Genomic DNA, 25,067 nt, shown 5'->3' on the forward strand with positions numbered 1-25,067 from the left:
CCCTCCTCCATGCTCCCTTTATATTAGGCTACAAGCATCTGGCAAACCCAGTACTGAGATAGCTTCTCTAACTCAACTTTATGAGTATATCCAAAACGTTCACTCAATGTGGTACTGAAACAACAACCAAAAAAAAAAAAAAGACTTTATTTATGAACAAATAAATTTCCCAGCAAGAAAAGAATGCATTCTAAATCACAACTTCCTAGGGCAGCTTGTTCTCATGTACTTCTGACAGGAAAGTAGAAGTGTGGTGGGGGTCTGGGTCACAGCATTAAGGCACAGAAGCTCACAAACAAGGATGCAGGCAAGAAGACAGAGGAAGAGGCCTTGGAGGAGGAAGAGGAAGTTGGCATAGAGGGAGGGATACCTTGTGGGAGGAAAAGAATGAAAAATTAGACAAAGGAGGAGGAGGAGAAGGAAAAGAAGGAAGGAGGTCTCAGGGAAGAAGGCAGCACATGGGGAGCTGGCATCAGATCCTGTGCAGATTAACCATGCCAGATATCCCTAGGCCTCCATTAGTTCAGCTGGGCCTGCTCCAGAGAAAGAAGCTGCAGCGGGAAGAGGGGTCACTGGGAGGACCCCGGGGCCTGGCACACATGTAGAAGTGGCGACCCAGGTTGGGTCCTGGCTTCTTTACAGTTCGCATCACACATGGCTCCCTGTGGCCACTGCAGAGGGGCATGGGTGAAGGTCCCCCCAGTACAGACTTCCAGAATGAGGTTCGTAACTCCTTCTCATCTTTACCCTCTGAATGCTTGGCCTGCCCTTCTACCTCTCTGGCCATCACCTTCTCTTCTAGAGTCTTCGGGGTTATAAGGTTTTTCACCAGAGGCAAGTTATGCAGCTCCAAGTCAGGAGAAGTTTTGGAATGGCTGGAGGAAGGCTGGAAGTAGCTCATCAGGTTTGTCTGCCCTCTTCTGGAGTTAGCCTGACTTGGCCGAGGCCTGGTTGAGCGCACACGGACTTTGTTTTGCTGTTTCTGTACCTGTGTTTTATTGCTGAGCTGCAGCGCTGACTGTTCCAACACAGGTTCTTGTTCAAGAGGAACTAGGAAGCGGAGAATCTTGAGCTGGGTGCCTGCAAACTCAGGAAGGAAGCGGGTGCACAGAGGTGGGCACTGTTTTGCAGGCACAGAGGACACATTCAAGGTGGCACCCACAGGGCAGTGGTCAGAGCCCATCACCTGAGGTAGGAGGAAGGAGTCCTGGAAGGTATCTATTACCAGGGTCCTGTCCCCCAGCACATAGTCAAGCCGGGAACCATAGTTGAGATGGCGGGCGCCACTAACCACTGACCAGCAGGTGAAGGCCCTCTCCTGCTTTGGCTGGAAATAGCGGTAGCTATCAACAAAGGGCCCTATGTGGGATCCAGCCCGGCACCCCAGGTTACTGAGCAAGCTGTCCATCCATTTGCGCCCTGCGTCCTCTTCAAAGCATTCCTAGATGACCAGAAATGGAAGAGGCTTAGAATAACTACTTCATTTTACAAAGAAATTTGGTGGTCCCAAAGAGAACTACTGCTCAAGGTCACACAATGCAGAACTGATAGAGCTGGGATTTGATTTCTAAATTTTCTGATTTCTCTCCATACCATACTGCACTTACCTTATACTGGTCCATAAATGTCAAATCTGAAAGTCTGTTGTTTGCTTAATCCAAACAATTCCCAGAAATGCTTTTTGAAAAGAATGGAGAACAGGAAAAAATGGTTGCCTCTAGGGGTAGTAGTGGGGCAGGGATTAGGAGTTAAAGATTATTGGCTTTTCCTTTAAACCCTCTGGTACTATTAGGTTTATCTTGTGTGTGTCAAAACTCTCACTGACCATAGAGTCCATAGAGATCCATGTCTGACTACTTCCTTTGGCTTTGATCCCTGATCCATCCATTTATCTAATTCACCCACCCACCCATTCAATACAACAAATGTTCGCAGAACACCTATTTTACGCCAGGCATTATGCTAGCCAAAGTAGATCTAGTCCTGGAGATGAAGGAGGCTTCCTTTTGGAAAGTGACCTAGAGCTGAGATATGAAGACCAAGTGGAAGTAACCTAGGTAGAGAGGGCTCCAAATTGTGAGTGTAGCTTTTATGATAGGCCTGTGGACAAGGAGACCAGATGGGGAACACCAGTAGGAGACAGCCACCATAGACCATGCAAGCAAGAGAAGATGGTCACTTGGATCATGGTGGTGCTAAATTTAGGAGGCAGAAAAAAAATAAATTGAGATGATTTGGAGGTAGAATCAATAGTACTCACTAACCAAATGAATATAGGAAAGAAGGTAAAGAAGGACAATAGAGCATAATTCCCAGGCTTCTAGTTGGAGCAACCAATAGGATAATGATGCCATTTAGAGAAAAGATTAGAAGAGAAAGTCTGCTGGGAAGCAGACATGTTCTGCCATTTTGAAGACTGTGTTTGTCATCTAAACTGGTACTGTTAGTTCTTTCTTGAAGGAAGAAGGAAGGAGGTACACTAGAAACATCTAGGATAGCCCTAAAGTAAGCTGAGATGGCATAAAGGTATACAATACTATTGTAGGAAGTTCAAAGAACTGACTGAATTACTGATGAAAAACACAGCAGGGAGGAAAGAACTAAAGGCTTGCACTCTGCAGTGTTTATCCCGGTACCCACCACACCACCACCATTCTCTCATTACATCAGGTCTGATCACTTTCCCAGCTGGGAGCCATATCCATGTTTGTGTGTCTCTGCAGCAAACTAATCAAGCGATCTTCCCAGAGCCCCTGTTCTGAGCCAAGTACAGTGCTTACTGACTGTACCAGCATTGATGACCCCTATGATATTATGATACATACATTTTGGTTTCACCTCTAGGTCCTGGCTCATTAACTCCCTTCTAAAAGTGGCAATAGAAAGTAGAATTTCTCTTCCCCAAGGTGGGTCATAGAAATTGATCTTCTCTGCCTTTAGCTTGCTATTAAGAAATTTTGTGACTTATCTTTGTCTTAACAGTAGACCATAAGACCTTCATACAAGAAGGGTCCTGCCTGAATCAGTAAGGAAGGAATGCTGAAGAATCTGAAAGTCAGGCTTCGCTGGGTTTCCCCACACTATCTTTTAGCAATCACGCCTAGGAAATGAAGTCTTCATAAAACCCCAAAAGCACAGGGTTCAGAAAGCTTCTAGAGAACTGAACATATGGAGGCTTGCAGGAAGGTGAACAAGAACTTATCCATGTGCTAGGAGAGTGGCATACTACAACTCCACAGGAACAGAAACTCCTGGGACCCTTCCAAACCACACTCCATATATTTCTTCATCTTACTACTTATTTTTATCCTTTAAAATATCTTTTATAGTGAACCAGTCAATGTAAGCATAGTGTGCCTGAGATCTATGAGCTGCTTTAGCAAATTAATGGAACCTGAGGAGGGGGTTGGGAGAACTTCAATTTATAGTCAGTTGGTCAGGAGTTCTGGAGGCCCAGACCTATGACTGGTTCTGATGTAGGGCAGTCTTGGGGACTCACTCTCAACATACAGGATCTGAGACTATCCCCAGGTAGACAGTATCAGGATTGAACTGGAATGGAGGAAACCCAGCTGGTGTCCACTGCTACATAATTAATTGCTTGCTTGCTGATAGGGAAAAATACCCACACCCTTTTCCCCACTCCCACAGCTTTTAAGGTCACTGAAATCTTCTGTGCTGATTGTTGTGGTATAAGAAAATAGGCAGTCTGTCCAACAAAGAAATCCTCCACATGAAGAAGGCCAAGACAAGAAGCAGCTTATACATTCAGGGGCAGTGGTTCTCAAGCCTGGCAGCATAATACTGACACCCTGGGGGCTTTTAAAACATACCACCACCCTGGACCCACACCTAAGAGATTCTGATTTCATTGTGCTAGAGTGGTGTGAAGGCATTGATATTTTTGTTCAACTATGCACCAGGGATTATGAACCACTGGCCTAGAAGTAATTAGAGATGAGAAGTCCATATAAGAAAAAAGCCAGAAGGGAAAGGATGACCACCAACTTGGGGCACGGTAAGAAAAGCCAGAATGAGAACAGCTTTTGCAAAGGAAAGAGATATCTGCTTAGAGTGAACAGTGTACAGGGAAACTGAGGATAGAAATGAAGATGGGGCACTGACCGTCTCGATGTTTTCTCTGTATCGCAGAGATAGAAAAGTGGTATTGAAGGTTCATAAGGAGGAAAGACAGTGCATTAGGAAAATGATGAAGACAATGGGGGAGTCAAGGCCCTCAAAGGGTGGCCCCCAAAGGACTCTCCACTTGCACCTCACTTCGTATGACACTCTAACAAGAATGGGACCTGTAGTTCTCCATGTACACCAGGCAACTTCTGAGTTGAAACCTTTGCCCATGCTGGAATGGTTTGCTCTCCTCATCCCAAAACTCTGTTCTCATCTTTTAAGATCCAGCTTCTTTCAGCTGCCTACTTTAATGTCCAAGCTCACCTAGGAATCCAATCTCTGGGTTCTCTAGCCTCTAAGGTGCCATCTCTACCTGAGTCCTGAGAATACCATGCCACAGTTGGCTGGCCACATGTCTATAGTCCATCAAAACACTGAGAGGCCAAGAGCTGGATATGACTCTTAACTGAGTTCCCAGCACACAGTGCAGGACCAGGCAAGGACAGGGTCAGTAATGTCTGTCAAACTAAGGAACAATCCTCAGTACTTTTAGAATCTCATTTCAACAGGACTATTATTTAAAAAAAGCTTCTACCCAGCAAATTAAACAATAAACAGAATAAACAGACAACCTCCAGAATGGGAAGAAATAATTGCATACTATTCATCTACAGGAGATTAATATCTAGAACATACAAGGAACGTCAACAACTCAACAGCAAAAGACAAAAAACAAAACAAATAATCTGATTCAAAAACTGGCAAATGACCTGAACAGACATTTCTCAAAAGAAGACACAGAAATGGTCAATAGGTATACGGGAAATAATCAACATCACTGTAAGGGAAATGTTAATCAAAACCACAATGAGATACCATCTCACTCCAGTTAGAATGGTTATAAGCAAAAGGACAAAAAAAATAACAAACAGATGCTTGTGAGAATGATGAGAAAGGGAAAGTCTCATACACAGTTGGTAGCAATGTACATTAGTACAGCCATTGTGGAAAGCTGTATGGAGTTTCCTCAAAAAGTTTAAAATCAAACTGCCATATGCTCTAATACTCCCATTTCTAGGTATATATCCAAAGGAAATGAAATCAGTATGTCAAAGCAACATCTGTACTCCCAGGTTCATTGAAGCATTATTCACAATAGCCAAGAAATGAAATCAATCTAGGTGTCTACTGATGGATTAATAAAGAAACCATAGTGCTAGGCATGGTGGTGCACACCTGTAATTCCAGCAGCTCAGAAGGCTGAAGCAGGAGGATCACAAGTTCAAAGGCAGCCTCAGCAACTTAGTGAGGCCCTGAGCAATTTAGTGAGACCCTGCCTCAAAATTATAAATGGGCTGGGGATGTGACTAAGTGGTGACTAGTGGTTAAGCATCCTTGGGTTCAATCTCCAGTATCAAAAAAAAGAAACTATAGTATACATATAAAATGAAATACTATTTAGCCATAAAAGAATGATATCCTATCATTTGCAGCAAATAGGATGGAACTGGAAGACATCGTGAAAATAAGCCAGTACAGAGAGACAAATACCACATGATATCATCAAGCTAAAAAAGTTGATCTCATAATCAACTGGATACAAGAGTCAGAGAAGGGAGAGGAAAAAAGGGATAGCAAAGGGCTGATTAATAAGCACAAAATCACAGTGATAGGAGGATAATATTTTAGGGTTCTGTAGCATAGTGGAGTGACTATAGTTAGCAACTATTTATTGTATATTTGAAACTAGGTAGTAGAAAGGATTTGAATGGTCCCAAAACAGAGAAACACAAAATTTTGAGGTGATAAATTACACTGATTTGGTCATTACATTTTGTATATATGCATCAGCATATCACATAAATGTGTATAATTATGTGCCAATTAAAAACACAAAAGAATATTTCACAAAAGAAGTTGCCCCTAGGGCCAAGAACTCAGCACTGGCTGACAGAGTGAACAGAAGCACAGTCAGGAGTAGGGCCAGAGACTAAAGGGAGCCTTACCAGATTGACTGCATCACAGTGGTCAATGGGGCGGTGGGCTGTATTCAGGTCACCCAAAATGATCACATGGCTGAAAAAACACAATGTGGGGTTGTCAACTGGACATTAGAGAAAGGGGAGAAGTAGTCCTGGAACATATCCTTTTTCCTAGGGCCAAGGGCTCAGATAGGCCACCTCCCACACCAAGTCTTTAGCCAACAGCTACTTAAGGCTGTCTACCTGTACCACCATACCACAACCTGGATTCCTTTCACACCTGACCAACCAAATTCTGAGTTCCAAATGTGACAGTGCTGTTTGGCATGAGCACCTCAATGATCTCTACCTAATGCCATCTTTGTTGTCCTTCAAAGCTGAACTCAGGTAACACACCCTCTAGAAGTACCCCTTGATTACTCTAACCCACCCTCACTTTCCTGTCCCTCCCTGGAACAAGACTTTCATTTGTTTCAGGCATTTTACCACCCTCATCTCATTTCATCCTTAAAACTATTCTGTGAGGTAGGCTTTCATACATTCATTTAACCAAAAGGGAAAGAGAAGTAGGGCTAGCCTTGGTGCTCACAGGAGGAGCAAGGATATGTGTTCAGAATATAAAACTCCTGTTTGTCTTTATCTTGTACACACAGCTCTTAAGAGAGCCTATTCAGGTGGGCATAGTTATGTCGGCAACTAGGCTTTGAAGGAATACAAAGATTGCATATACCTTCTAATGGGGCATGACAAAGGGCAGGGTACCCAGGACAAGCTCAAGGAAGCCTTGCTGCTCAGACTTCCAGTACCTGCCAGCTGCCAAGAGGGCTTCTGCTCGGATCTGCAGCAAGCGATAGAAGCGCATCTTAAAGGTCAGCCGCTCAGGCTTCCCAGGGTCTGCGTGGGGGCAGTACACATTGATGAAGGTCAAGGTCCTCTCTTTTCCTTCCCAAGTGCTGGGGAGAAGAGAAACCCCAAAAAGGGGTCAGTTTCAAGGCTCCCCTCCCCCAACCGCACCATGTGTCTTCTACTTAATGGTTATCCACAGGATTGAAGAAAAGAGAAACACTGAACTCAGAGGACTTGGGGACTGACTGCAGGTGAGCCAAGGAAAGGGGCATGTAGGACGTGAAACAACTAAACCAGTTAATGATGCTACCGTTCATTAGGACAGGACACCCAGACAGAGAGCAACTTGGGGCAATGGGTTTGGTACTGGCTATGTTGCTTTTGAGGTGCCTGTGGTAATAAGAAAGCTGGATTTCCAGGCCAGTCCCACACTTTGGGAACTCCAGGTTCATAAGGGTACAAAATTTGACAGGGTCACATAGTCGAGCAGCCCAGTCATAACTGAAGTCCAGAAAAGGTAAGTTTGGGAACTTTTCTATAGTGAATGCATGTTTATAAAGTGAGCCTAAGAATCTCCATATAAAGACTAGAACCAGCAATGCTCAGTGACAAGGGGATATAGGCTATTACCGGATCTTATGCTGTGTAAGGAGGGCACGGCCCTCACTATCCAGAGCTCGGAGCTCCTCTTGGGTGAACTCATCCATGTTTCCATAACAACCCACGTCCCCATTCTGGGTGGCAAACAAGCCACTCAGGCCTTCTTCAGCAGCCACTGGGGTAGCGCTGTCCTTACAGAAGGTGGCTACACCTGGAGATAAAGAGGATATCTGAACAGGACTGGCAGCCAACAGTCTGTTGTGCAGCCTCTCTCATTCCAGTTGTTCCCATACAAGTTACTTGATCATCTTTATAAAATGTGGCTCTCTATTCTTTTAATGCATTGACAAACTGTCCCAAATCAAGAGCCACAGATGGATCCCTAGAGTGTGGGGCAATTTAACTCATACCTCAGAGCCTCAGTTCCTTTAACAAAAAAAGCCACAGAATAACAGCTAATGTTCTAAGTATTTTGCATGGACACATGGTAAGTGCTCATAAGTTATTATCTATTACTATTATCACAAGGATTACTACGTTTACTCCATGCAAACAGACATTATTATCCCAGTTTTCCAGCTGAGACTTCTGAGGCACAAAGAGATAAGGTCTCTCCAGAGGGTACACAGGGAGTGAGCCACGATTTGAACCCATGCAGTTCAGACCCAGAGATCAAAAAACTAACCACCGCACAACTGTACTACTGTTGTACAACAAAATAATTTTATACATAAAATATACACTTTACGTAGCCTAATTTTATGGGGCTTCAGCTCTTTGGACTAAAAGGCTAAATTTCTTATTACCTTCTCAACAAACATTAGAAACCCTTTCCCCTTACTTGCCTCTATCACTAACACTAATTTAAAGTCCCCAGAAAACCCAATTTACCAGAATAGCCACTACGGATTCGGCTGAAGCTGAAATAGGAGTTATAGCCCTCAACGATAGCCAGGGGCTCTGTTAGCACATCCCCTGCAAAAAAAGTGTAACATTAAGTCACAGGTAAACTAGAACACAAAAAGGCCTGAAATTAAAGTTGTAGGTTAACAGTTTGGGCACACATCAAAGCCAGAGTTGGAAGAAAAAATGAAGTATCTATGATCAGAGAATCTAGGAAGGTAGAAGAGTCAGAAATGGAATTATATCAATATCAGAAGGTGGGGAAGTGGGGACAGCCTATGGAGTGGGAGGTGGACAATTAGTGAGGGGGTAGAGAATCAAAGTTATGTCTAGAGGTCTAGATGATAGAAAGGAGCTGGGAGTGGGAAATGGGAATATGGGAGAGGGAAATGGAACCTGGGCTGGGGGGTGGGAAGATAGGAAAATAGCAGATCTGAAGTAGTGAAGAAGAGGGGAAAAAATTAGGGGTCCTGAGGGAGTGGGAGAAAGGAAATTAGAAGGTCTAAACTTGGGGTAGGAAATGAGCTGGAGAAAAGGAGTGGAGTAGATATAGGGAACTGGAAATCGGTAGTGGAGGATATTATAAAGCTTGAACTAGAGGCAAAGACGGGGTGGGAATAGAGAGGGACAGAACTGAGAGGTCTGACTTGGGGGTTGGAGGCGAACAGTGCATGGGAGGGAGAATTCAAAGGACTGAGTTCGGGCAGTAGAATGAGTGGGAATCTGAGTGGATATGAGGGTTTCACTGGCGAGGCAAAGTTCTGTAGAGGACAGAAGATGGGAGTCGGAATTAGGGGACCTAGCTGGGGTTGACAACGGGGTTTGGGAAAAGATCAGGATTCTGAGCTGGGCTTAAAGGACTCTAAGTACGGGGAAATGAGAAAGTGAAATGAGATGGAGCAGGGAGCAAGTTAGCGAGAAAATAAGAATATGGTACGGATTCTGGATTCTTGAGTGCTCACTAGTCACTTTGGTCTCCTGGAAACAGACAATATCGGCATCCAGTTCATCCAAAATGCGTCTCATGGCCATGGAGGTACAGTTGCTGGGTTCCTGGCAAACCACCCCTTGCAGGGGACTTCGGATTCCATTTATGTTCCAGCTCACAACGCGCAGCATCTTAGCAAACAAAAATGCCTCCCCGACATTCCGCGCCTAGGAAGCGGGAAAGCTGCTTGGCGCTCGGAAGTTGTTTAGACCCCGCGTTTGCGCATGCGTGCGCGCAGGCGTTCTCCTGCGTGCCACGGAAGAACTTGACGCACGCGTGGCGGGGCCTTGAGTCCCTCAGTTCTCATTGGCCAAAGACATAACTAGGCGCACAGCTAAGGGGTGGGGCGAATGCCAAGAAAGAATGAATGGCAAAAGGAAGGTCCGCGTTTGGGACGCTAGTCCTCTGGCCGCCCACTGGCTAGGACATCTGAGTCTGACTGCATTTCGCCTGTATTCAAAAGTTCCCTTAGTGCTTCCGTTTACTTAAGAATGGCAAGTCGCCACTTTTTAGGCGGCGAAACTACGTTGAACCGCTCAGTGATCTAAGCCCCACCCTAGCGCGACAGACAGCCCACCTAAGAGCCCTTTTGATTTTGGCGCTTGCGCCCTTGGCGTTGCAAATGCTGTGTTTGTGGGTTCCAGGGATGAAAGGAACTTCTCGATTGGAGGAGGGAGCATTCAGAGCTTCTCTACTGAGATAAGATTTAGGAGGATAACCTCTGGCTTTATTGAGGCAGAAAGCAGGGGGAGACTGTCTCAAATCCGCCCTGTAGCCATATTTGTCTTGTGTCTCAGAGTTCAGAAGAATGTGGTCTGACACGTACTTGCTCTTGGCTCAATTTGTCAATTGAATTAAATCGAGACCCAGAAAATTTAAACTCCAAAGCAGCACTGTCCCCCAATGCAGCAGTGGTTTTCCTGTATACATTATCTCATTCGTTCCCAGGAAAACCTTGAAAAGGGGTGTGGGAGAAATTGAGTGAATTCACTTCAGTCTCTCAGAAGTGATAGAGCCAGGATTCAACTTCTTCCTTAATCAGGTCAAGGATTACTTTTCTAAGTAAAATTTTATGGACTACACACCTATCACTGAAGTCTTCCTCTGGGTCCCAACAGCAACCTTTGGTTCACGCTGTCACAGTATTTATCACAATCAGCAGCTACCATTGATTTCTATTTCTCTTGCCACTAGACTACCAGCAACTCAAGAGCAATGACTTTATGAATCATCTTGTTAGCTCCATTTCCTAATACTGGATACAGCATATATTAGGGGCAATTGACTATTTGTTAGATGAATGAACAAAGGGCGATAGCAACAGGTTCATTTTTTTTTTTTTTTGAGAGCATAAAAGCAGAAGTAATAGGTGTCCTAATATCCAGGGGAAAATATAACATTGTATTCTTAGATTTCTTATCCAGAATTGCAACATAGTTATTTTTTTGACAGATTTTTACAGCCTTAAAGACATCATCTTCTGTGGCTACAGAAAAAAACTCAGCAAACTGCTTTTGCTCCCAGAGGACTTAAAGTTTACCTACTACTTGTTGCCATAAAACAAAAGCTCTGTAAATAAAATATTTTTCTATGTGTGTGTGCCTTGATTTTTTTTCATGCTTTGGGATTTGCTGATTTAAGATTGAGTCCCAGGAGTGGGATAACTAGGACAAAGGAAATGAACATTTTTATTGCTGTTGCTTCATATTGCCAAATTGCTTTCCAGTAAGGAATTGTGCCCATTTACACTCAAGACTGATCTGAAACTCAGCCCCAAGGAAATCCAGATCTTGCTTGTCTTGATAGCTGGTTTTAATTTCCCCATTCTGTTGTGGCTTGTTAATATTAGTTCTGACCTTTGGGGCAAGGTGAACACATGGTTGGACTGAAGAGAAAAAGCTCAGGAACTCCTTTGGCAACTACAACAGCTGATATTTCAACAGAGTGTACATGTACACCCCTTAACAAGGGTGCTTCCTCAGTCTTCCCAGGAACCAACGAACGTCTTCAGGTTCCCTCTTTGATGCCACCCACTGGACCTACTTTTGGGGTCTGTAAATGCAAGAGAGCTGAGTGTTGGATAATTAAGGATGGAAGAAAAAACCTTTAAGAGAACAGGTAGGTGAGAAGGAAAAATAGAGATGTGTTACACAAATCTGAATCCATTCTTTGGGCTCAAAAGAATGTTTTCTTTGTGAGGTGGTTGGTTGAGGTATGCATTAAAGCGTATGGGAGAGTTGGGAAAAGACAATATCTATATCTAAACTATCTGTAATTTTAATCCACTTTTACCTGAATTTGTAGGACAGTGGCCTAAAGGGCAATTCCCTACCACCTTTAGAAGTATCTCCAGCTTGGTCTAGTACAGTTTTGAATGAAATATGAGATATCTCTTTACTCCCCTCTGGTATATAAAGTAGGGTTGATTTGCTATGACACTTTGAACAAACTTTCTAGTTTCTCTGGGTGTCAATAGACTCATTAATAAAATGGAAATTAAAGTCTCTAGCCTACTTTCCTCAGAGGGCTGCCTGAAGATTAAGAGGGGTAGAAGGACATGATTCAAAGCTCTTCAGAGACATTTCAGGACTTCCATACCCTGTGTGAGATTAGTTATCCTGCTTTTTACATAGCATCTATAGGCAATACCACCCACAAACCTCCAGCTGCTCTTCTCCCTCAGTGACTATAGTCTGTGGAGGGTCACTCCTAGGACTAGGATACAGTGAGCTTTGGGTCCCAAGTATGGGGCTGAAAATAAGGAGCATGGTGGGTCAGTGCAGAGGCTGCAAAGGAAGTTGATCCTAGGCTGCTGTGACAGAAGGCCTGATGTGTACTCATACACATGTACCTAACCTGTAAGCATGTGGCTAACTTCCCCTCAGACCTCTAGACTCCCACAAATTAATTCATACCCACACATTCCAATAATTACCAATAAGGACACTTAATTTATGATTTTATTGCCCATCAGTACTGTCTTGCTACTTTAAGTGGGATTCCTTCCTGCACCCCATACTTGGCAGAGGAGAATCAGTCTGTGGATCTCTGGAAATCACATTGTATATTTTTATTCCCTAGAGATAACTACATTTTAGAATTTATCGCTTAGCACTTACTTTTCAGTATGAGTCTGATACTGAGTAAACCCTATCTCTGCAACCAATTTATTAGACCCTCTCAGAGGGACTTTATTCTTTTATTCTGTTCTGTACCATGCAAGATTCAGAGATATTTCTAGATGCCACATTCTACCTTAGACCAAGTCAGTTCTACCATCCACTTCCCAACACAGCTTTTTGTTCTAAAACTTACCTTGATGAACTGTGTATCTCATCTAAGGCAGAGAAATGTAGACTGTACCAATATTCATTGAGTAAATGTCTTCTCTGTGCCAGGGCCTGAACTGGACACTAGAAATACATTACCAGGATTCAGTCCACATCCTCATGGAGCCCAAAGTCAGCAGGAAAGCAGATGAGAGAAACACTGGGGGATAATGGTTCAGATAGATGGAGGCACATGGGCAATATGAGAACTAAAGACAAAACTTCTCCCAAGGATACAGAGTCAGCTTCCCAGAGGAGATGAATATTGAATCAAACCACGAAGAGTGAGTTAGATTTCATTAAGAATGGAAAGGAAGGATGGCATTCCAGGATACCCAGAGATTGGGGGGAGCCCAGAAATAGGAAAGTACGTGGTATATTTTGGGTCCCAGTGAGCCAGTCAGTGAAATTTAAACATGTTTAAAGGGCGATATGGTTGGACAAGTAGGTCGGTGCTTAATTTAGAAGAGGTTTGAAGGCTAGACTGAGGATTTTCTATAAATCTCGTTAATTTCTCCTTCTGGAATCAGAATTTTAAAAAGTGTAAAAAGTCTCATAGCTAATCCCAGATAGTTTTAAATCAGGTTTTCAAGCCTAGACCCCAGGTCTATCTTTTCAGACCTTGTAAAAATTCCACTAGCCACATCTCAGATGTCCTGCTACTAAAATTATCTTCCTGCCTCTTGGCAGGTTCATAAGGACAGAATTGTAAACATAAAAACATATTCATGTGACTGGCTGGAATACCTTGGACAATCCACTTCCCCTCCCCAGATTTCAGTTTCCCTGTCATGTGAATCAGGATGTTTGTAAGGAATAAATATGATAAAGGATATTCTGTTGCCTATGGGCAATGGACTATATACACAGAAAGTTATTAAGATTATTAGCATTAACAGTGTTATACCATTTGGAGACTTATTAGGAATAAGAAAGTTATATCTCTTCCAAAATCAGTTTCTGAGACTCTACAAGTTCTGATCTAACCTGGAAGAATACATTTTAAAAAATGTTTCATTTTTTATTTACACATAATTGTACATATTTATGGGGTATCATGTGATATTTCAATACATGTATGCAATGTGCAATTATAAGATCAGAATAATTGGCATATCTATCACCACTAAAATTTATCATTTCTTTGTGTTAGGAACATTCAAAATCCTCTCTACTACCTATTTTGACATGCACAATTAATTGTTGTCAACCATAGAGAATAGTGTGCTATAGAACATTAGAGGTTACTCATTCTATCCAACTGCATCCTGTACCTTTTAATCATTCTCTCTCCGTCCCACTCTCCTTCTCAGGCTCTGGTAATCAGTGTTCTACTCTCAACTTTTTGAGATCAGGTTTTTAGCTTCTGCATATCGGTGAGAACATGCTGTATTTGTTTGTCTATGCCTGACATAGTTCAATTAACATAATGCGAAATACCACATTCTTAAATCAAGCTAGCTTGGTTGGTTAACCAAAGAAAATCCCTGGAGTGAGAGAACTTAGGTTCCCACTGTTCTATTCATGACTTAGCTACTGATTTTCTATGTGACCTTAGAAAATGATTTTTCCTTCTCTAGGCCTCAGTTTGTTTGTTGGTTTTAATCTGAGAAGATGAGATGAACTGATCTATATGTGGCTTCTCAACTTTAACATGTCTTTATGTAAAACCAAAAATGTAAAACTGAAATCATCTTTCTAATTGATTCTCAGGAGCTCTTTATATCATAAATGGTAACCCATTGCCATAACATTGTAAGTTTCCTGTACTAATAAAAGTTGCAGATTAGTCAAAGTGATTTATTTACTCCATAAAGGTAATAACAGTGTTATTTAACATTTTCCAGGATGCCTCACACGTATTAATATATTAAATCGTCTATAAACCTAAGGGGCTAGGTACTCTTATCTTTCCATGTTCCAAATGAAATAACTGAGACACTGAAAAGTTCATCTATTCAATGTGTCATAGGCAGAGGTGAGAATCCACTCAGGTAATGTGGCTGGCTGTAGAGCCCATTACTTTTAACCACTGCTATCCACTATAGATTTGTTTAGATATGTGGGACCTGATATTGAAAGTCTGGTATGATTTATGCACAGCAGCTGGAGGGAATCTAACCCTTGTGTAGACTAAGCGCTGAGAATGTATTTTAGGGAACTTCTTAAAAGGCAAAGTGGAGCTGGGGAGCATTTGAGGGCAGGGATTGGCAATTCCAATCCCCAAGCAATTGCTCTTGTGTAGCCCAGCTCAGTAGAAGAGAGTTGAACTTCCTAATAGCCAATCACTGGAGGTTCATCAGGGGGTGGGAAGATTGCAAAAGAGCACACTTGGACATCTTCCAGGCAGGCTGTCCAGTTACATGAGTTCTACAGATAAAGTCTCAAAATAACCAAGTGGGGGCAGGGACAGTGGACCCAGTGAAGGGAAGAGATTTGGGTAGGATGATTCTGACCTACGAAACTTGTCCTATTTAGAGGCCATTGCTTCTTGCTACCTATGCTCACCCTACTGTAGCCTCCACCCTCCAAAGTCATCATCCCAATGGCTGACATGAAGAACTTTAGCCAGGTCGTTGATCAGATAATGCTGTCTTTATCCCTCGGGCATCTCATGGCAGCTGTCAGCCATGTGAGCAGTGCCTACCATGTCTCCCCTCAATAATGGCTTCACTCACTCTTCTTCTTGAGGTGTCAGGTTTACTGTGATTTATTTAGCCTTGGCTAGAGAGAGTATAAAAATGAACAGATAGTGCCCATCTCTCCAAGAGTGCCCCAGGCAGCATATTTTAGGAGGAAAAGGCTCTGTGACAGGGAATCCAACAGTATCCAGGGGAAGACAAGGGTTGCAATGCCATTTTGGGTGGGGATGAACTGTGTGGTAGTGAATATTCCACTTCCAGTTTGAACTTTTAAGTGTTAGCTCAAAACATTGCCTTTTTCATTTGGGACTTGGTGTTTGTGTTTTTGTTCTTGGGGCCTTGCATTTCTGATGTGGATCTTTGTTTCTGAGTTGGAGCTTAACATTTTACTTCAGACCAATTTTTTAATTTCAAAGCTGATACCTACTTCCATCACCTTTGCTTTGCCATTCCACACAGGATGTAAGCACATGATCTTTGGTCTTTTATTTGCATACTCTACTAGTCCTGACTTCATTGGCGGGAAGTGACTGGTCAGACCTGGGCTGTCTTGCTGGCTGCCTTCCTTGCTGGACTCCAACTTATCTCCTATGTACACAGCCCTTGGAGTTCAGAGGCCTCTGCTGACTTCTGCCCAACCTCTTGCTCTCAGCACCCAAGCCCCCCCTGGTACACGCAGGAGCAGAGGCAGGCTAAGGGGAAAAAAATAGGGCCTAGAGACAGGCTGTGAGAAGCTCAGAAGCCTAGTGCTCCTTCTTTCCAGCCTTGTCCAACAACTAGGAAGATAGAGAGTGAGGCTTGGTACCTTGTGGGCAGTGGTGTCATTAACTGTGACACCTAAGATGTCTCGAGAGATGGGAGAGCTCACCCAAACCAGGTTGCAGAAGATCTGGATTCCACACAGCAGCAGCAGCAGCGGGCTGCAACGGCGAAGGGGCTGTAAGTGGGGTTTACTTTTGTGGGCTTCAAGGTGGTGGTGATAGAGTTGGCGTAGAAGAGCAAAGGAGGCCTGACATCCACTCCCACCTTAACCTAAAAGTTGGAATGGATGAACAGCTGAGTGAAATAACTGTAGGTTAACAAGCAGCCAATATCAGGGAGGTGAGGAAAGAGAGAGGAATACAGAACTAAGAATAAGGATTAGGTAAAGACCATCTTGATCACAGGGATCTTTGACTAGAAACTTCTTCTTTTGTACGTAAAGCTTATTTGTAATGTTTCATATTTGGAATTTGAGGGTTCTAGTTTGGGACTATTCAGTGCTATCCTGGAATATTTCATTTCAGTTAATTCTGTGATGTGTCTGGAAATTGGTCTTGTTTGATTTTGCCCGAGTGAAATAAGGTGGTGGTTCCTGGCATCATTCCCCACGGGACAGGTGCTGAGTACACAATCGTACCATCTTTTTGGCCAGCATCACTCCTCCCCTTTCACAGGCCTCTTCTAAGAAGTCTATACCTGCCTGGACTGGGAAAGGTTAAGTGTTGCACTCTTTTATTGCCTTCCTGGCAATGCAAGACCCTCCTTCTGCTCTGAGGATTTGAGGAGAAAAGTATGTAGTCTCTCAGGACAAGCCTACCAATGCAGTGTGTTTGCTTTAAAAATTTAAGAAGAAGCAGGGACAAAAGAGAAGCAAACAAAACGTGCAAATGAACTTTTTAAACTTTAATATACCGTTTTCTGTAGATAACAGGGGATAATTGTATACCAAGGTATTTCCATCCCAAGTATTATGGCCTAAGGAGCAGAAGGTGGGTGGAGATAAGGCAGCTGTGGACTGTGAGACTCAGCCATCTGAAGAACCAGCTGACCAGGCTTCCACACTCCTAATGCTAGAAGCGTTCTAGACTCTGGGTTATTGGGGGAACAGTAGTTGTTTAGAGGGTCCAGGAAGATATTGTGCATTAAGTATAGTGTTTAGGATGTAAGGTGTGGATGGAGGAATAATAAAGGACCAAAACCAGTCTCCAGCTGCTCTAAACCAGCAATTTCACTCACTCATCTGGAGATCTAGGAGCCTGGATGAAACAGAACTTCATTCTAACCCTCCCCACCCAGCCATTCTTTATCCTGTTAAGTTTATCTGGCAAACAGGCAAGCCACTCTGAACACAACAATCCTCCAGAGTCAGAACCCTTATATTCCTGGGAACTCTTGTCTTTCAGGTTGGAGAGATAATATGCATTCATCACCTAATATAGTCTCTGTCCCATAGAAATACAAAATCAGTATGTGCTCACTTTAGTTCTGAGTCTCACTTTCCTTAGCTATAAACCAGAACTAATACCTACCTCCCAGTGTTGCTGGAGTGATTTACTGATTCAGAAGTTTCAGATCCAATATTGGCTAAGTTTCAGTCCCAGTTTTGCCATGTCTTTCCTCTGTGATTTTGGGTAAATCTGTGCTCCTGTTTCCTTACTTGTAAAATGAAATTACTAATAGTATTGTTGTGAAGATTGGATAAACTAAAGCATATAATGTGCTTAGAAGAGTGTTCAGCACATAGTATGCACTCAATTAAATGTTATTATTTAAACAAGAAATTGGTTGTATGGTATTATTAACCACCATATCCCCAGCATCAAGCCCTGAGCCTGGCACATAGCATATGTTCAGTAAATGATCACTGCTACTTCCACTCTACCATTAACTGGAACCAACTATGGGGCTCTGTGTACACAACACACATACTCTTTAGTGATCAACTGAAATTTGCCAGAACACAGATGCCAAAAATTGGATGGTGGTTGCCAAGTCCTGCCCAGGCATGTCTGCCTTACTTCTGATTCTGGGGAGACCAGGCTATTTTAACCCCAGAAAGGTCTGAATCAGAAAGGAATGCTTGGAGCATTCTCTCTAGAAGACATGCAATCGCTTAATGACATTCTGAGTATTAACTGCATCAACATGTGTAAAGGGTTTGAAAAGGTGTGTATGTTCTTTTACCATCCAACATTATGTTTATGTGAGTCATCTATATAATGGTTTTTGCAGTTTGTTTATTCTCCTTGCCATGTACAATTACATTTTGTGAATATCCTGCAGTTTGTTTATCCATCTTACTGATGACGAGCATTTAGGTAGTTTTCAGTTTTGGGTTAAGAAAAATAGTGCAATGGACTTGCAATGGGCGTTCTTGTACATCTTGTTAGAGGAAGTTCCTCCATTTTGTTCTTCTTATAGTGTCTTAGCTATTCTTGACCAATTGCCCTTCCCCATATGTTCTGGAATCAGCTTTTCAAGCTATACACACAGATAAAACTTTTAGGAATTTGATAGTAATCACATTTATCAATTTGAGGAGAGTTAACATCTTTGTTTAGGCGTCTCTAAACATAGTATGTCTCTCTATGTAGTTTTTTCAAGTTATTTATGTGAAGTTTTTAATTTAATCTACAAGGGACTTGCATATCATTCAAGTTTATATTCTTGTTGATTTCTGTTGCTATGGCAAAAATATCTTTTTAGAAAATTAAGTTTTGTGGCAGGGTGATGCTAATGTACACAAATACAATTGTTTCTTGTATACCAAATTTGTAACTAGCAAACTTGCTAAAATTTCTTATGAGTTTTGGTAATTTGTATGTTAATGTCAGTTTTCATTTTCTTCCTCCAATCCTCTTGGTTTTTTTTTCTCTTTTCCTTGTATTTCTACACTACTAAGACCTTCCACATCCAACAATGCATGGTACAGTATTGAATAGAAATGTGAATAATGAATTCTTATGTTGATCCTGATTTTAAAGGGAGTGCTTTTAGTTTCACCACTGAGTAAATTTGCTATTTTTTTAGTAGATATAATTTAACACATTATGGAAGTTCCTGTTTATTCCTAGTTAGCCAGTAGTTTTAAAAGATGAGTGGATGATGAATTTTATTAAACATGTTTTCTAGATCTTCTGAGATGACATGATGATGTCCTATTTTAACATGTTAATATGTTTCATTGCATTAGAATTTTTCTTATGCTGAACTGAACTTGCAGTCCTGGGATAAATAAAAAAATTTTAGTTCAATAAAATTTTGTTTAGAACTTTAAAATTTTGTTCAGGGAGGAGATTGGCCTGCAGTTTTTCCATTCTCATGTTGCCTTGTCTGATTTTGGTGTCAAGGTTATACTAACCCTCATGCAATGAGGTGAGAACTATTTTCTTTCATTCCGTTCTCTGACAGTTTGTCCAAGGAACTATCTGTTCCTCAAATATTTGGCAGAACTTCCAGGTAAACTAATCTGGGCCTGGTGTCTCCTTTAAATTTTTAACAGATACAATTTCTTTAATAGTTATGGAATAATTTTAGTTTTGCTATTTCTACTTAAGGCAGCCTTGTTAAGTTATGGTTTTTGAGGAATTTCTCTATTTCACATCAGTTTTCAAACTTATTTGTATGAAGTTCTTATCTTTGTATCTTTGAATCTGCAGTTATATCTGCTCTTTTTTTGTTCTGTCATTATTTGTACTTTCTTTTTTTCTCTTGATAAATCTTGCCAGAATTTTGCCTCCCCCTACTTTTGGCTTTCATTGGAAGGCAACCTATAATTACAATAGAGGAATATGTATAGTTTTTAAAAATATATTTTATTTTGTTTATTTGCAGTGCTGGTGATCAAACCCAGTGCCTCACATATACTAGACAAGCACTTTACCACTGAAATACACCCCCAGCCCAATATTTAACTGACTCACAAAAGCATAAAACTTGTACATATTATTGGGGTACTTACTATGTGATGTTCAATACATGTAAAATATTGTATGATGTTTAAATCCAGGTGAACCTATCTATCTCCCCAAATATTTATGACTTCTTTGTGTTGAAAAACTTTCACAATTCTTTCTTCTAGCGTTTTGAAATGAATAGTGCATAATAGTCTTCTATAGTCACCATACTGTGCAATGTAGTACTTTAGAGTTTCTTGCTCCTATTTAACTATATCTTACCATCCATTGATCAAACTTTCCATCCCACTACACTGTCCCAGTCTCTGGTAACCACCACTCTACCCTCAACTTCTATGAGATCAACCTTTTTAGACTCCACATATTAGTGAGATCATAAAGCACTTATCTTTCTGTGCCTCGCATATTTCACTTAGAATAATGATCTCCAGTTCCATTTATGTTGTGAAAAATGACAGGATTTCATTCTTTCTGTGGTTGAATAGTATTCCATGGTGTATACGTATATATACATTTTCCTTATCCATTCATAAGTGGTTGTTTCTATTTAATCACTATTGTGACTAGTGCTGCAATGAACATGAGAGTGCAGATGTCTCTTCAACATACTGATTTTATTTCCTATGGATAAATGCCAGTAGTGAGATTGCAGGATCATATAATAGTTCTATCATTATTTTTTTCAATACTAAGGATGGGACCCAGGGTCTTGCACATGCTAGGCAAGCATTCTACCACTGAGCTACATCCCCAGTCCCTATCTTATATTTTTGAGGTGTTTTAATTCCTATGAATAAATACTAGTAGTGGGATTGCCTGACCATATAGCAGTTCTATTTTTAATTTTTGAGGAACATCCATATTGTTTTTCATAATGACTGTACTAATTTACATTCCCACCAACAGTGTACATGGGTTCCCTTTTTCTCCACATCCTCACCATCACTTGATATCTTTAGACTTTTGGGTACTAGCTATTCTTATTTGGGGTGAGGTGAGATCTCATTGTAGTTTTGGTTTGTATTTCTCTGCCAATTAGAGAGATTGAGCATTTTTTCATGTGCCTGTTGGCCATTTGTATGTCTTCTTGATAAATGTCTACTTTGATGAATTGCACATTTTATTAGCTTTTTTGTTATTGAGTTTTTGGAGTTCCTGGGTATCAACCCCTTGCCAAATGTGTACATTATGAATATTTTCTCCCATTCTTTAAATGGCTTCTGTACTATGTTAAGTGTTTCCATTGCTGTGCAGAACCCTTTTAGTTTTATGTAATTCTATTTGATTATTTTCACTTCAGTTTCCTGTGTTTTGAGAACTTTGTCCAAAAAAAATCCTTGCTCATTCCAATGTCCTAAAGAATTTCTCCTGTTTTGTCCTAGTTGTTTAATAGTTTCAGGTCTTATATTTAAGTGTTTTCTCCATTTTTACCTGATTTTTTTTGTAACTGGTGAGAGAGAGGTGTCTAGCTTAATTCTTCTACATGTGGATATTCAATTTTCCCATTACCATTTTGAAAATACTGTCCTTTGTCCCACATGTGTTCTTAGTACCTTTGTTGAAAATTGTTTAGCTATGGATGTGTGGGTTTGCTACTAGGCTCTCTATTCTGTTCCTTTTGTCTATGTGGCTGTTTTAATGCCAATATCATGCTGTTTTGATTACTGCAGCTTTGTAATATGAACTGAAGCAAAGTAGCATAATGTTGCCTGCTTTCTCTTCTTGCTCAGAATGGCTTTGGCTATTTTTTTTTTAATTTTTTTGGTTCCATATGAATCTTAAAATTGTTTTCTTCTAGTTCTGTGAAGAATGCCATTAATAATCTGATAGGGGCCAGGTGCAGTGGCGCATGCCTATAATCCCAGTGGCCAAGGAGGCTGTGGCAGAAAGATCGGGAATTCAAAGCCAGCCTCAGCAACTTATGGAGGCACTAAGCAACTTAACGAGATCCTGTCTCTAAATAAAAAGTTTAAAAGGGCTGGGGATGTGGCTCAGTGGTTGAGCACCCTTGGGTTCAATCCCTGTTACCAAAGGAAAAGTATTCTGATGGGGATTGCTTTGAATCTATAAATTGCTTTGGGTATTATGGACATTTCAACAGTATTAATTCTTCCCATGCATGAACAAAGGATGTTTTTCCACTAATTTATGTCCTCTTCGTTTTTTCAATGTTTTTATAATTTTCATTGTAGAGATATTTCACATCTTTGGTTAAATTTAAGAAGTTTGTCACTTTAATAATTCTTCCAAAATAAACAGCTTTGCTTTTTGATCCTTTCTGTAATCTTCATTTTCTATTTAGCCCTTGGGGATAAAGAGGTTTTCAAGGATGAGCATCTCTTTACTAAATTTTTCCAAAAGTTTTCACATATTTATTACTGAACATATTGCAGAACATAGAACAAAGAGAATAATCAGATTTGCAATAAAACATGTTCTATTGTCCACACAGTGGTGACCTTTTCAACTTGATATGATAGTGACCTTGATACAGCATAAAAATGTGTGCCATCTCATGTGCAATTCTTCAATGACCCCAATTGGTTTTTCCCCAATGTCTCCTCTTGGAGTTATACCTGATTTTATTACCTGTTTTCATTGGAATACATTTGTTAACAGGACAGTTTTGTTTTTGTTTCTTGGCCATAAGTTGGTTGATACTGAAAGTCTTGTTGCAAGACCTGGTGAGGATTGGAGTCAAGTGCATGCCACAATGGCAAAGAAAAAGAGAGCTATCCCTTTATTTTTAACCAATGTCAGTCTTTTTATTCAAAATGGATTTTGTGTTTTCATCCATTTCAATACTTTTTGTTTTAATGGTATATCTAGACCATTCACATTTAAAGGAGTATTGATACAGGTGGATTGAAATCTACCACCTTTAATGTTTTCTCAACCCATTACATTTGTTCTGTTTTTTCCCTTTTTTCTGCCTTCTCTGGTTTTAAAATGGGCATTTCATGTGATTCAGTTCTAGCTCTTATTAGTTATGTTTCCTTTTATCATTCTTCTTATTAACTTTTTTGGTATTGGTGATTGAACCCAGGGCCATACACATGCTAGGAAGCACTCTACCACTGAGCTACACTCCAAGCCCTCCAACCTTATTTTTAATGATTAATGTCTTAGTCTTTTTTGTACTGCTATAACAAAATGTCTGAGAGTGGGTAATTTATAAAAACAGAAATTTATTTTCTCACACTTATGAAGGCTGGGAGATACAAGTTCAAGGCATTAACCAGTTTGGTTATCTATTGAGGACTGTTGTCCACTTTCAAGATGATGTCTTGTTGCTGTATCCTCCAGAGTGGAAGAAACTGTGCTCACACAGTGGAAGGTAGAAGGAAAAGAAATAATGTATGCAATCTCTTATAAGGGTCTTAAGCCTATTCACAAGGGGAGCAGCCCTCATGACCTAATAACCACTTAAAGAACTTATCTTTTAATACCATCTCTTTGTTCATTAAGTGTCAATACCTGAATTTTGGAAGGGACATCTTCACACCATAGCAGCTTCTTAGCAATATAACTTTTAAATAATTTAAATTCATCCTCAAATAACACTACAACTTCAAGTGTAGTTTAGGGACTTTATAGCCAAGTATTCCCAATTCCTCCATCCTTTCCTTTGGGACACTGCTGTTATTCATTTTATTTATCCATATGGTATCATTGCTGCTATTATTGCTTTAAAAACAATTATCTTTTATATCAATTACAAATATTAAACATTAGATTTTATCTCTATATAATTCTTTCCAATTCTCTTCTTTATGTAGATACAAATTTTCTGAGCTATATAATTTTCACTATACCTGAAGAACTTTTAACATTTCTTGCAAAGGAAATCTGCTAGGGATGAATTCATTTTTATGAAAATATTGCTGAATATAGAATTCTGGTTTGGCAAATTTTTCTTCCAATATTTCAAATATTTCATTACACTGTCTTCTTGTTTCTATGGTTTCTGATAAAAAGCACTCTGAAAGCAATAATTGTTCCTTCACAGGTAAGGTATGTCTCCTGATCTTTTTTATAGATTCATTCAAACTTTTCCCTTTGTCCTAGTTTTCCCACATTTGATTTTAGTTATAAATACCAGAGGCTTCAAATTTCCCTGAAGACCTCTCTCTGTCTCTCTCATGGGCTTTTGCAATTCCCTTTGGGTTGTACTTTAGAGAGTCTCTCTCTTTCTGCTCCCTCAGTAGGAATCACTGTTATTACTAGGAGTTTATTAGCAAATAAGTGTTTTGGGGCAGGGGACTGTTTACTGGTCCTCTGAGTAAATTAAATTCCAGTTTTTGGAATGCACAGTAGACCAGTATCTTGGGGCTGTGACCATCAGAAATATTTCCATCCTTTCCTTGGCTACAGCATTCCCAATCTACTTCCTTAAAGTCCTCTCTCCTGTTAACTATGGCTTTTTTTTCCCCTTAGGAAAGACATGAAGACTGGAAAGGGACAATGTGGGACAGATTTCTTTTCCTCTATTGAAGATTAATTATGAAGCTTCAAAATTGCCAAGTCCTTCCTTCTGTAACTCAGTCCTTTGTTAGGGAGAAGAGCGTGAGAGTGATTACAATGGCTATGCTTGCCAGTCTTCAACCAGTATCCCATCCTTTTATCCTTTCCATGACAACCTTGTGGGACTTCTTAAAGAAAATGCTGTGGAAATGTGGAGAATTTAAAGACTTCAACCTCTAGGAGCTTCTTACTCTTGTGCTAATCTACACTCAACCTTCAGCAGTTTGTCAAAATTACTATTTAGGTATTCTATTAGCCTCTTGGCATTCAGTGCCTTCTGCTCTGGGGAAGCAAATCTTCCTTGCTCTCTCTATCTAAAACACTTGACTCTTCCCATTTCAAGGTTGCATTTTCCTCTATTGCTTCACTTCTCTGATGGGTTCATGAAAGTCATTGAATTTCAGTTTGACCAAATGTTTCCATGTAAAGATGAGAGCAACAACTTC

At 40.7% G+C, this 25,067-nt stretch overlaps 2 protein-coding genes across 8 annotated transcripts in view; one reads left to right on the top strand and one right to left on the bottom strand.

The window, feature by feature from the left end:
- Positions 1 to 130: 130 nt before the first annotated feature.
- APEX2 (apurinic/apyrimidinic endodeoxyribonuclease 2) lies at positions 131 to 9,664 on the bottom strand. Of its 2 annotated transcripts, XM_079125061.1 has the most exons (6): positions 9,422 to 9,664; positions 8,448 to 8,531; positions 7,587 to 7,767; positions 6,917 to 7,063; positions 6,135 to 6,204; positions 131 to 1,441 (listed from the first exon to the last, which is right to left on the bottom strand). In XM_079125061.1, the coding sequence occupies exons 1-6, from the start codon at positions 9,576 to 9,578 to the stop codon at positions 524 to 526; spliced, it is 1,557 nt and encodes a 518-aa protein (XP_078981187.1). In that variant the 5' UTR covers positions 9,579 to 9,664; the 3' UTR covers positions 131 to 523. The 2 variants fall into 2 exon arrangements, with proteins under 2 accessions (XP_078981187.1, XP_078981188.1); XM_079125062.1 differs by lacking the exon at positions 7,587 to 7,767 and having other exon boundaries at positions 9,422 to 9,470.
- Positions 9,665 to 11,309: 1,645 nt separating this feature from the next.
- PFKFB1 (6-phosphofructo-2-kinase/fructose-2,6-biphosphatase 1) overlaps positions 11,310 to 25,067 on the top strand; it is a 48,039-nt gene continuing 34,281 nt past the window's right edge. The window contains exon 1 of one of the 6 annotated variants that reach the window (XM_079124670.1): positions 11,310 to 11,565. In XM_079124670.1, the coding sequence (XP_078980796.1) occupies positions 11,538 to 11,565 (28 nt within the window). In that variant the 5' untranslated portion in view covers positions 11,310 to 11,537. Of the gene's footprint in view, positions 11,566 to 15,948; positions 16,358 to 16,726; positions 18,347 to 25,067 lie in introns of those variants that run through there. The other 5 variants (XR_013761211.1, XR_013761212.1, XM_079124672.1 and 2 more) reach the window with 5 other exon arrangements.

The sequence above is a fragment of the Sciurus vulgaris genome (genome assembly GCF_902686455.1).
Source record: "Sciurus vulgaris genome assembly, chromosome: X".
NCBI classification, from domain to species: domain Eukaryota; kingdom Metazoa; phylum Chordata; class Mammalia; order Rodentia; family Sciuridae; genus Sciurus; species Sciurus vulgaris.

What these genes read in the sequence shown, in the direction of transcription:
- APEX2 (XM_079125061.1), bottom strand. Translation starts at nt 9,578, where the DNA reads ATGCTGCGCGTTGTGAGCTGGAACATAAATGGAATCCGAAGTCCCCTG. An exon ending in AATCCGTAGTGGCTATTCTG is followed by an intron (nt 7,768 to 8,447) that starts GTAAATTGGGTT and finishes CTTTATCTCCAG; the next exon opens with GTGTAGCCACCTTCTGTAAG. An exon ending in ACTGTGATGCAGTCAATCTG is followed by an intron (nt 1,442 to 6,134) that starts GTAAGGCTCCCT and finishes CTGGTCATCTAG; the next exon opens with GAATGCTTTGAAGAGGACGC.